Source organism: Cololabis saira, chromosome 19 (genome assembly GCF_033807715.1).
Source record: "Cololabis saira isolate AMF1-May2022 chromosome 19, fColSai1.1, whole genome shotgun sequence".
Classification (NCBI taxonomy): Eukaryota; Metazoa; Chordata; class Actinopteri; order Beloniformes; family Belonidae; genus Cololabis; species Cololabis saira.
The window spans coordinates 33,831,561-33,844,994 of record NC_084605.1 but is presented as its reverse complement, the minus strand read 5'-3'; the positions used below and the strand labels follow the sequence as shown (position 1 = coordinate 33,844,994).

The 13,434-nt window shown below is 37.4% G+C and overlaps 1 protein-coding gene across 1 annotated transcript in view; it reads left to right on the top strand.

The window, feature by feature from the left end:
• Nucleotides 1–11,316, top strand: part of itgb3b (integrin beta 3b) — a 32,636-nt gene extending 21,320 nt beyond the window's left edge. Inside the window, exons 11-15 of the mRNA XM_061709043.1 lie at nt 2,218–2,440; nt 2,565–2,665; nt 3,590–3,709; nt 8,321–8,487; nt 10,982–11,316. Of these exons, the coding sequence (XP_061565027.1) occupies nt 2,218–2,440; nt 2,565–2,665; nt 3,590–3,709; nt 8,321–8,487; nt 10,982–11,050 (680 nt within the window). The 3' untranslated portion in view covers nt 11,051–11,316. The remainder of the gene's footprint in view (nt 1–2,217; nt 2,441–2,564; nt 2,666–3,589; nt 3,710–8,320; nt 8,488–10,981) is intronic.
• Nucleotides 11,317–13,434: the final 2,118 nt, after the last annotated feature.

The following is a 13,434-nucleotide window of genomic DNA, read 5'->3' as shown; positions in this document are numbered from 1 at the left end:
TCCCCTTGGTTTTACTCAGTATATTAAGTTAAGTAATCCACTCCAGATTCCATCCATACTAAAGGGACAGACATGAGAGCGGGACCGCTCTTTTAATCTAACTCACAGCATGAAACTGAACAAATGTTTTCCTAAACCTCTTTGGTAAAGATTAAAACACCAGGCAGGGGGATGTAAAGACAGAAAAAGGAGAACAGAAGATAAATACATAATGCAAAGACTTGGCAAAGACTTGTGCCTTACATCATCAGATCTCATGTATCACACTACCTCCCCCCTTCACTCCTCTCAAAGAGAAATGTTTTGCTGTACTCCCCAAAGTCCATAGAGTAACATGAAAATACCTCTGGGCTTACTCATTGGCTGGCGTGGTGTAATGAGGATAAAAATAAACCCATTTTTGGTCAGAAAGGACCAAGTGCTGAAAATGTTCTGAGAATGTGTCTGTGCAGAACATGGTTGGCTTTTGTTCTCAAATACCTAATTCAGTGTGAGGACCGTTCTTCTTCTGCAACAGGATGGTCTCTAATTAAAAGCCAGCGATGGCTGTGGTCAAGCAGTTACGACAGTTCGCTCAGAGATCATGTTTTATCCAGTCAGACCATTCCAAGCAGCTTCCTGTCTCATTGTTTATCTGGGCATTGTTTTTCTGCCACGATAGACCACAGTCTTCTCTGCCCTGTCACTCATATTGATATATTGACACCATGATATCCACAAATGGACTCACACACCCATACGCTTTATCGTGCAGCTTCAAAACCGAGCGCTGCAGACGCCACGGCTGCACAGCAGAGCAGATTATGATGCAGCAGATTCCAGAGCATCATTTCCCACTTATGCTTTCAGCTGCTTTCAGTCAGAAATCCAAAGTATCAGACTAACAAAGCTACTAAAATATCTTCCCAAGAAATGTTAACACATTGTTAACATCATTTTTTTTTAGGGGTTGGTTTATTTTAACAAGGCTATATATGGTTGTTGGTGCACGTTCGAAGGTATTAACCTCACAAATGGAAAATAGAAGGAACAATGACGCAGGGTTACGGTTAATTCAGTCATAACCACTTCACAAGCAACACCCAGTCATTACATCATGACTCCCAAAACATTGTTTCAAACCCACACTAAGTTTATTTTAAATTCTGCTGGTTCCTCCAGACTTAAACTTCAGGGTCATTTCACTTGACCCTCCTAATTTCTTCTCTGGATGTTCTAGAAATAAATACATGGAAAAACAAATAAGCTCTTTTATAACATCGTGGAGTCTTGCAAAAATGCCATAGAGCTTTACTTCATTAAGTATACCGTTTGGATGATTTTAGCATGCCAAGATCCATAATAATCTCGAGTAGGCTCCGTGACCCTAAAAAGGAATGAATAATGGATGGGTGTTTAAACGAGTGAGACACAGGCTGATTACACCCATCACAGCCACTAAACCCTCCCTGGGGTCCAACCCAGACCAGTCAAGACATATTTTTGCATAGAACTTGTCACATTTACAAATTGTAGTGGTACCAGTGATCAGACGTGTCAAGCAACGACGACTTTTTACTTTTACTCCTTACATTTTCACGCAATTATCTGTACTTTTTACTCCTTACATTTTAAAAACAGCCTCGTTACTCTATTTCATTTCGGCCTAAACTATCCAGTTAAATTGCTCCATCCGGTTGTTTCAGATGTTCTTGTCCAGTTTTGTTCTTACATCCGTTCCCTCAGATTCCTGCAACTAAACTTGGATGTACATTCCAATAAAGGTTAGGATAAATGATAACATGCCTCTGAAGTTTGACTTTTTGCACCATTACAATACTTATAGGCAACTAGTCATCATATCTCCTGCTCTCTGAAACACATGTTAATGCTCAATAGTACACATATATGGTTCTTTAATATATTTGCATTATACTAAGATGCATTCATTTTCAATGGCCTTTGTCCTTAATGGCTTTTTTCCCCCTTACATTACTTTTAAGTAGTTTTGAAACCAGTACTTTTATACTTTAAGTAGTTTTGAAACCAGTACTTTTATACTTTTACTTGAGTAAAAAACTTGAGTTGGTACTTCAACTTCTACAGGAGTATTTTTAAACTCTAGTATCTATACTTCTACCTGAGTAATGAATGTAAATACTTTTGACACCTCTGCCAGTGATCAGCGCTGTATTAAAGCTTGTCACAGATGCTTACGCCATCCTCCTTTCCCTCCAGGCCACGGTGTGTGCAACTGCGGCTTCTGCCAGTGTGCACCAGACTGGATGGGTGAGAACTGCAACTGCTCCAGACGCACGGACACGTGCATGTCCAGCCTGGGCCTGCTGTGCAGCGGCAGGGGCCAGTGTGTTTGCGGGGTCTGCGAGTGCACACAGCCGGGGGCCTATGGAGCCACGTGTGACAAGTGCCCCACCTGCCCGGATGCTTGCACCATGAAGAAGTGAGCCCCCCCCCCCCATAGCAAGTAGAGCTGAATTCAGCTTTCAGTAGGTTGTTTGAAACAAACGGATGGTTGATGGATGTTTTTTCTCTGTCTCTCTCTGTTTTTTTTATTTACCTTTCAGGGAGTGTGTGGAGTGTAAGCACTTCAAGAGGGGGAGGCTTTTTGAAGACAACACATGCAGTCGAATCTGCAAGGATGAGATTGTTCTTGTGGATGAACTAGGTGAAGCACAGTTTATTAAAACTCCAGCGCTTCCATGTGTGTTCTCGCGTCTTGGATTAGCAGCGGATGTCACCCCCCCCTCAAAAAAAATAAATAAATTGGGTATGTATATATATGTATATATATATATATATATATATATATATATATATATATATATATATATATATATATATATATATATATATATATATATATATATATATATATATATACACATACCCATATATTATACACATACATACCCATATATATGTATGGGTATGTATGTATGTGTATATATATATATATATATATATATATATATATATATATATATATATATATATATATATATATATATATATATATATATATACAGATATATATCTCAATCAATCAATCAATTTCATTTTATTATCCCGCAGAGGGGAAATTTGCTTCACAGGGGAGAATATATATATATATATATATATATATATATATATATATATAATAAAATAAAATAATAAAATAAATATATGTGACATATTAAAAAATATATCATATGTATTTTATATCAAAAATGCACATATATATGCTTTAGGTTCTTATCAGCATGGTATTAACCATTAATATATGTGCAGACAAGAAAAAAAAAGATCCTGAATGTTTGCAGCACCTCTGCCTAATTTAGATCTGTAAAGCTGGCTAAAATTAAAAGTAAGCATCAATTATATGCCCTGCGGGTGCCCCGCGATCCTGTCCAAACTCTTATTATTGTGCTGATATTTTTAGGGATATTAACAGCTAGTCCTATTAAGAATCCTTTTTCATATCAGCCATGGTTAAATATTATCTACTAAGCCTTTAGCTTGCGTAGTTTTATAATTTACTCCAAAAAAGGGGGAGGAGATTCAAAGGTTGGCTGATTGAGCAATTATTTCCTCTCCATTTTTCACGCAGAGCTTCATGACTCGAATGCTGTGAACTGCTCTTACAAAGACGAGGATGACTGCGTGGAGCACTTCCAGTACTATGAGGACGCCAGTGGCAAATCCATCCTGTTTGTTGTCAAAGAACCAGGTAAGAGATCCCCATCCCACAAAGGAGACTCATTGGGCTGTGATGGGAAAGCCACCATAAAAAGCCCCGTAAGCACAGTTTAGTCGAGATACAGCTATAGTTTGGCAGTGCCGTTTAGTTGAACTCCCGTCTTTGTCCTAGAATACATGCACACGAAGGGAATCAATTTACTGACCAAGTACTGTATGTCCCACTCCAGCGTCATAGATGACATCAGTGCCTACTTTCAGCTGGTTAGCGGTGCTTTCCATTTGACCTTTTAAGCTCAAAACAAAAGATAAATCATTGCTTGAGTTCTACTCTTTTCTCTGTTTTGCTCCATATCCGCTTCTTCCAGTACTTCTGTGTTAAATCCTCAGGGGACGAGCTGTGCAGCATTACCTGTGTAGGTTGGTCCAAGTATGAGAAGTTCAGCCTAATTCGATTTCATGCATTTTCAAAATACGGTTTCAGTCGGACTAATGCAGTAATTCATTTTTTTCTAATCTCATGTAAATGTGTGCCACAAGAATATGTGGACTTGTTTGGTGGTTTGGTTTGCCGTCTTTGTTTTACATTCATTTTATGGTTCCTAGAACAAATTTTACTGGAAGACCTCATCAGTAGAATTAATTTCACTTTGATTTGTACTAAACTAAAATCATCCCAGATGTTCCCAAACCTGAATTCACACTTACAGTGTGTCTGCCGGGTTCAAAGTTGGAAACCTTTTGATATGCATGTGTTATTGACAATAGACCGGTGGCAATGGTTATTTTTCCTTCATTCTGTTCTTCTCTTTGGTTATTTTTTTTAGCACCAGTCTTGTTCTTTCTTGTTTTTTCTCCCAACCATTTGAAGAAAGTGCCAAATGATGCTAAAAATATTTACTTTTGTTGTCTTCTTTACAAAGCTTAAAGAAGAAAGCTTTTTTTAAAGCTGGAAACCACATCCCAATGTATTCTCACAAGTGTGGTTTTAGGTTTGGTCAAGCCACAACATGTGAAAATATCCTGTCAGCGTTGATCTTGCTTCACAATAAATCCCTCTGCCCCAGTAAGCATGTGAAGCCCATTTAGATTTTCTCCCCATCTAATTAACTTTACTGTAACTTTTCAATGCATTGGTCCACTTAGTTTATAGTACAATCTTTTCTGTCATAATATGTAAATACTGCAACATTTGGACATTTAGTAACAATGCAGACACATATTTCATCCGAAGAATTGGGAATCTAGAAACATGACTTCAATTTGGGGTGAATGTCAGATTTCAGTTTGTCTTTTGACACAAAAAAGTAATAAAATAATACATGATGGTCCTTATTTACAGTGTGTAATACAAAAAGATGAGGGGTGCTGTGATAACAGATAGCTTCAATGCAAATACTCAACAAAATGAGCAGAAATGCATCGCAGTTATCTCTATGTGGGTCAGTGATGAATAAGGATTTTCAACAGATAAAATAATAAAAAAAAGAATATCTTTTGCAGTAGTTCAAACATTAAGAATGTTGTGTACACATAACTTCATATAAAAATTTTAAATTGAGTTTTTTGTCAAGATGAATTGGCACTAGCCTTAAAAAAGGTCATGTGGTGCAACCATGATTCATATTAAAATAAATTAATTACCTTAACATCTTGACATCTTTTTTTACAAGTTTTCAGTATTATACAAAAATGGTTGTTTTTTTAGTGGTCGCGCCACATGATATTTCATAAAATGGACACGAGTCAAACTTTGTTTGTATATTATGATGGAAATATAAATACAAATGTGTTGCAATCTTATACACTACAATACATTTCTGAAATCATGCCAGATATGGCAGAAGATTGATTTAAATACATTTTAAGTGATTTCAAAAAAAGTTTTCAAAACAAGAGTCGTGGTCGACGGTCGCACCACATGACATTTTGATGCTAAAAACAACAACAAAATCCCAAATAAGTAGTATTTTTTGTCAAATTTAAGTGAGTCCATATGTGGGACAGGTAGGTCATATATATAGTATTTTTTTATCCATTTAAACCTTTTTTGAATTGAAAAAAAACAGTTTTTCAGAAAATATAGGCGTCACGTCATTGACCCATTAACATCAAGCGGACTTCTTTGCCATATGCTTTTTTACAGTGTGTGGTTTAAATTACCGGTATGTGACAAATAGACGAGGGCCGCTGTGATAACAGATAGCTTCAATGCAAATACTCAACAAAATGAGCAGAAATGCATCGCAGTTATCTGTATTAACATTCAGCAGACTTCTTTGCCATATGCTTTTCTTTACCCAAGCTCAAGTTGTCACTTCCCTACTGCTGGCTCTTCATCTGCTTGTTAAATGGTCAAACAGAGAGAGCGTGAGGTAAAGCAGCATTTAATGACCTCCATCGCCCGCAGAGAAAGTCTGTCCTTTGGACTATACCTTTCATGAATGTATGTGTTTAATTTAAGCACAACTGGGTATCAGCCCACAATTTGCCTTGAACACAAGCGCACCCTGCCGTGTCCAACAGGGCTGTAAACAGTGGCCCTGCTTCTCCAGGAACCTGCTGACTCCACATGTCCTCGAGAGGAATGCACAAGTACAGAGAGAAAAAGCTTAGTGAGCGAAAGAAAAGCAAATTACACCTTACAGAATCAATTCACTGGTGATGTTTCAAAAATGATCTGAAACAATAGCATGATGTGTGTATAAGCTACAGGATAGGGTTTCTGGGGATCAAAGCGGGGAGGGGGGGGGGTCAGGTGAAGCTCTGGAAATAAAGTAAAGCAAAAATGGAGGACAGAAAGGCTTTGATGTTGGCTGTAAAAGATCACACAGGTTGTCTCTGTGGGTTCCTCAACAGTTTATCTGCATGCGGTTTCATACACATACAACATCCTATGCAATGGTATGAAAACCACATGCACAAGCACATGCAATTGTAAATTATCCTAAAACTTGACATAAAACATTCTTCCTCTGGACTGTGTAGGTACAGTGTCAGCCTGCTTAGAACAGTTTTTGCAAATTTGACAACACGTGCGCCATTTAGTTTTTGCGTTTGAGTTATATTATATAGGCTCAAGGTAGGGCTGGGCGATCGAGATTTTAATATATATCAATATATTTTCAAGCGCGATATGGTACGAGACAATATCGTTTATATCGATTAAAAAAAAATTATTATTTTTTTTTTTTAATGATTTTGATATAGCTTATTTTTTGACAAATTGACTTGAATGTTTTATTTGAGATTTGCACAAATGTTTTGTTATTTGCACAACTGTCAACCTCTGTGGAAAAGTCTGCCTGTTACTGTCTACATTGTATTAATTGCACAGTGTATTTTAATTTAATTGTTATGCAGGAAAGGGATATTTGTTTTATTTTATTCAAGAAGCATTTTTATTCTATATATGCAGGCAGTTTATTTTTATTTAATTTGTTTTATACATTTTGATATTGTGCAGACCTCTGTTAATAAAGGTACCTGTGTGACATTTGGCACGAGGCTTTGTATTAAAACTGACTGTTTTTTTAAGGGTTTGCCTCAGAAAAAGATGAAGCTAACAGAGATGCTATGCTATAATGCTTTGGGGGAAACCCCAATTATGTCACAGAAAAAATATCGATATATATCGAGTATCGCCATTCAGCTAGAAAATATCGAGATATGACTTTTGGTCCATATCGCCCAGCCCTAGCTCAAAGAAGGAAAAGAGAAAGCCACGAAACCAAACACTTGAGAGTCTTCCATATGAAAAAGCTTCATTGAACACAGCTGACAGCAGGCTTTCTGAGCGTTTACACAACTTTGAACAACTGCTATCTTGCACAAGTTTGAAAAACGTTTAAGACATGCCCTGAAAGAGAAGCCAATCAGAAAACTAATGCAAGTGTTGGGCTGATTGTCTGACTTGTTTTCCTCTTGACATTCCTCAAACTTGCAAAGGTTTATTTTAATAAGAAAATGAAGGGAGAAAAAACATGGGGGAATGATTCAGCAGAGCTCTGTCTATCTGCTTTATTCCAGGACATAGTTGGTGGATAATTTAAGAGCAAGTTTTCCAGAACAGCTGATGATGGGAAATTTGACAGAGGAAAACACATGCATGTAGTCGTGTATTCTTCCACTCGAGTGATGATTGACTGCTTTGTGTTAATGACTACTGTTGGTCATCTTGTGCGCATTCCTTTTGAAACTCTGTAAATCAAAATCTTATCCCAAATGCCAAACCACAATGAGGGAGGGGAGATTGGTTAAGATGTTACTATTTTCCACTGCAACCCACTTTCCTCTCATTTCTTCGGTATTAAACATTCTGTTAGACCCCATATTACATTGTACGTATTCTCTTCCTTTGCGCTACAGATGTGATAACCTCCAGAAATCACCTGTCATTCATGTAAAAGAGAAACAAACTCTGGCTATGCTGCTTCTGCAGCCATGACGAGCATTAATACTGGTATTTGTTCCAGCAGGCACACACTGAATGTGCAAGGCTTTGGTATTTAACCGAGCAACAAGATGCAACAAATAAATAAATAAATATCTGGGTGAAGGAGGAAACAGTCTTTCCTTGGGCTTATCTTCTCCTCTGTGTTGACATTACTCATTGCTCTATCTTTTCCTGTTTCCTATCCAGAGTGCCCCAAAGGTCCCGATATTTTGGTGGTGCTTTTGTCCGTGGCAGGAGCCATCTTGTTCCTGGGCCTGGCTGCTCTGCTCATCTGGAAGCTGCTGGTCACCATCCACGACAGACGGGAGTTTGCCAAATTTGAGGAAGAGCGAGCTCGCGCCAAGTGGGACACGGTGAGTGGATTTAGAATAAGGTGGCATCAGATTTCTTTGCATATCTACAGGCTCGCCACTTTATAAACAATGACATTAGGTTTCCTCAAGATGGATCTCGTCTTGGGCATTTGGAAAAGACTATTATGCTTTTTACTAAGAAAAAAGGCTTGATTTCATACTTTTATGACACTTTTCTGAGTCGTGAAAAACACAACGTGGACAGTGTTGCAAGGCGATGGGAAAGGGACTTCCAAACAGAGTATGAACAAGAATGTTGGTCTCAATGCATTCAAAACTCCCACTCTATTTTCATAAGTAATAGATACAAAGAGATGCAGTATAGGATTCTTCATAGGCAACATAGAACACCTGAAATCTTAAACAAATTCGATCCCAGCAGGTCCCCATTATGCATTAAATGCAAAAAGGAGATTGGTACCTACATACACTGTTTCTGGGAATATCCCAAGATTGCTAGATTTTGGTCCTATGTGGCTAAAGAATTGAGTTCAATTATGAAGTCTACTATCTGTAAAGATCCTGGACAGTTTCTATTAGGGCTGCCATCAAAATTTGGAGTATTGGATCCTGGTAGAGGGCAGCACGGTGGCTTAGTGGTTAGCACTGTTGCCTCACAGCAAGAAGGTCCCCGGTTCGACTCCCAGGCCCGGCAGGGGCCTTTCTGTGTGGAGTTTGCATGTTCTCCCCGTGCTTGCGTGGGTTTTCTCCGGGTACTCCGGCTTCCTCCCACAGTCCAAAAACATGCATGCTAGGTTAATTGATGATTCTAAAATTGCCCGTAGGTGTGAGTGTGAGCATGGTTTGTGTGTTTCTATGTGGCCCTGTGATGGACTGGTGACCTGTCCAGGGTGTAACCCCTGCCTCACCTAAAATGAGCTGGGATAGGCTCCAGCAGACCCCCGTGACCCCGCAAGGGATAAAGCGATAATGAATGAATGAATGAATGAATGATCCTGGTAGAGCCAAGCTACTTAGTAAGCTTCTCTGCGTAGCTAGAAAATGCATCCTGTTCAATTGGATTCATGAGAAACCTCCATCAGTAACCCAATGGTATAGAGCAGGGGGCTCTAGAGCCACATGCGGCTCTTTAGCGCCGCCCCAGTGGCTCCTGGAGCTTTTTCAAAAATGTTGAAAAAAAAATGACCTTTTTTTTCCTTCTTTTTTTCTCTCTCTTTCTTCTTTTTACTTTACTTTTTAATCTCGACATTTCGACTTTTTTCTCGACATTTCAACTTTTTTTTCAATATTTCAACTTTTTTCTCAAGATTGTACTTCAACATTAATCTCAACATTTCGACTTTTTTCTCGACATTTCGACTTTTTTCTCGACATTTTGCCTTTTTTTCTCAACATTTTGCCTTTTGCCATTTGCCTTCATTCTAATACAAGACCTTTCATTTTTCGCGGCTCCAGACATATTTGTTTTTTGTGTTTTTGGTCCAATATGGCTCTTTCAACATTTTGGGTTGCCGACCCCTGGTATAGAGAAATCTACAGAGTTCTTCCGATGGAAAGACTCAGTGCCAAATAAAAAAATAGAGAAGATAACTTCATGAAAATTTGGTGGCCTCTCGACTATTTGCCCAGGGATCTATCTGCCTTGATTTATAAAGGAGGCGATTCTTTGGATTTTAGACCCCCAGCTGTACTCTTGCAGTTCACCTTCTGATGTGCTCGGTGTGTGCTGTGTGTACTACACAATATAACTTTTTTATATTTACATAGTAACTGTGTTGTATCTATAGATGTGTCGATTGCCCTTTTCTTTTTCTTTTTTTTTCTTTTGTTTTTGTTTGTATTGTATTCTGTTTTTGATTTATACCTTTTATGTTAATACTGAAAATCAATAAAATATTATTATGAAAAAAAAAGAATAAGGTGGCATGCGAATTGAAGAGGTTACAGTGAATTAGTTTATTTTGAAATTCACTGCTTTTGAAGTAGTTGAGAATTAGGAGTGACTTTATTTAATCACTCAGTTTTGGTTTTGTGAAACTTCCTTTTTATTTTTTGAACCTACAAACGTATCTATGCATGCTTTCACTGTGCACAGACAGCAACGCACGTTAAATGCCACACAAGCAGTCTCTTGGTCGCATTTTCTGAAGATGTCTTTTATTATTGTTGTGGCATGCTGTTTCTCCCTACGGAACAAAAGGCAACCAGCGGAAGGGCTGGGTTTAAATTAGGCAACACTAATCAGCCTTTACTGGTAATAGGCCTCTTTGTAGCCTCAATAACACCCACCGACCTCAAACCTCAAAGAGCCACTGAATTCACTGAGTAACAGCAGGGAAAACACAAGTCATACCTGAAAACACGTACAACATACAAGGAAACATCCCACAAATAAATAATCATCATGAACAAGGAAAAGAAGTAGGTTTTTTAAACTTGTTGGGTTATTTTGTATTTTATCATGCCGTGGATATTTTGTGTTTGTGTGAAACTCTCATTAACATAAATGTCTTTACTTACCTTTTATTGACAGGGGCACAATCCTCTTTACAAAGGAGCCACGTCTACCTTCACAAACATCACATACAGAGGAAAAGACTGATGCTACTGAAAAAAGATGAAGAATGACGGATAGAATAATGGACTTTCACCAAACTTTGGGAGAAAGCAAAAAAGGATCATGTGCAGGCTTCTACTGTCACAGTGCATTAATAAATAATTGTGTGTAAATATGTAGAAATGGTTTGAAAGATACATTTTATCAGGGATTAAACATTCACCCTAAGTACAATGATTAAAAAGAAATGCTCTTTTGTGTGATTTACTGAGATCGTGTCTGTTGTTCAGGCCAAAATAAAAGTTTTGTTTCCTCAAACATAACTTTTCAGAGTGTTGTCCTGTGTAATTGCTGCTATTAAAGTCCTTGGCTAATATAGAAAAAAAGAAATAAATTGTTTTAGCCAGCATATATATCCTTTTAATACTTCATTAATTTCCTTTTGGAGATTAATAAAATATTTTTGAATTCTAATTGAATTAAGACTACTGAAGCTAAAAACTAAAGATAAAAAAGATTGTGAGTGAGCAAATACGTAGGCCCAGTGGAAGAACTGAAAGCCGATATCAAAAATAAGTTGTATTTCCTGATCACAATGTTACCATTTCCTGTACGTGGAACTCAATCACATTAGACCAAGATAAATTCATGATAGCCTAGTGACATCCTGTAGATATGAGTCACTCTCACTTAGTGACATTTACAGCATGTTGAGGAGTCATCAGCAAAGTCTTAAGTTTACTCATACATATTAATGTAACATTTCTATATAACCCAATTTCAAGTAAATTTTAATGCCACATATTTTAACTGGCACAAGTGTGTATCCATGCAGTTACTTGATGGCTGTACCCTTCCTTTCATCCAAGCTCCAGTCATAAATAAACAGATGGATCCTTCCATAAAACACAGGAAGTAATCCAACAAAAATAGGGTTTCCTTTTGTATGCATTAAATGTTTACATGCCTTTAAAGTTGATGGCAAGGACGTCTAAGTTACTAAGAAATTATTCAGAATTACTTCCTAAGTTATATCTATTTATATTAATCATGATTTATATTAGAAGAAGGTGGAAACATATGAAGATGTTTGTTGTTGTTTTTTCGGTATTTAGAATTGTATTAGATTCTTCAGAACAAATATAGAAATGAAGCATGTTGCAGCAGTGCAGTCCAGAAGTTCAGAAAGCATCCCTATTAGTCTTTGTGTGAGTACAAGCATGAACTAATTAATGAATTACAGTAATTCTTCCTTCCTTTCTGGAACTAAATAGGAATAAGCGGGTAAAGATAATGGATGGAATGAATTGATAAACTTTAAAAAAAAAAAAGCTGTTCATCTCTGTAGAGTGCATCTAAAGTTGCTTCCAAAACTTTCTGAGAATGTTGAAGTTCAGCAACAACAACAGCGACCTCTAGTGGAACCTAATCAATGTGATTTTGAGAACTACAGCAAAGGGCATAAAGTTCTGCTGAGGAATTGGTAAAACATAGTGCATAATTTAAGCATTAAAACAATGGTCAAGGGTTGTAATCTTATTATAAAATGTCACAACTCTTATTAAAATGAAGCAGTACTTTGTCGGAGGAATGAACCAGAATTGTACTTCCATCACAAATCAGCACCAGCATGAAAAACCTAAACAGCTCCTTATAACACTTCACAAAGACTCAGACATTAGATAAAATCCTTTATAATGCAATGACAACGATATCCAAAATGAATCAGTCCAACCGTAGAGGGTAACTTAAAATAACTGCAAATAGACAAAATGATCCAATTTACAAAGAGACTGTTGCCATAGGAATACAAAAGATTACAACAGCTACACATATAGTACAAATAATTCAAAATGATAAGAAAGGAGGTTACAAACCAGGGATTAAAAGCAATTTAGATACAAACTAGATATGAAAAATCAACACAAAACACAAAAAATGAACAGTACATGCAGTGGATGCAGTACAGAAAGCCAAAAAGATGTGTCTGCTTCATTTCTCTTTTGGGCTTTATTCCCTCTCTCTCTTTTTAATGTATATTTTTCAGTTTGAACACCTTTTTCAAGTCTGTAAACAGGGGCTTGTTTGGTCACAGGGGTCTGCCAGAGCCTATCCCAGCTCCTTACAGGTGAAAGGCAGGAGGAAACACCTTGGACAGGTTGCCAGTCCATCGCAGGCCTTCATCCATTAACTTCAATGAGAACATTAAGAGCAACCTAAAGACTCTTTAAGGAGCACTTCTGCATCTAGTAAGCTGCACGCACTTTTAGACGTAGCTTTCTTATATAAAGGGGAAAAAAATGATGCCTTTTGGAAATTCCATCTATCTTTGTTTTTCTATTCTTTCCTATTATTTACATAAAGTATATATATATTCTAACACTGGCGTGACAGCACCCGTGTCCAACTGGACTCTCAGCAGTCTGACC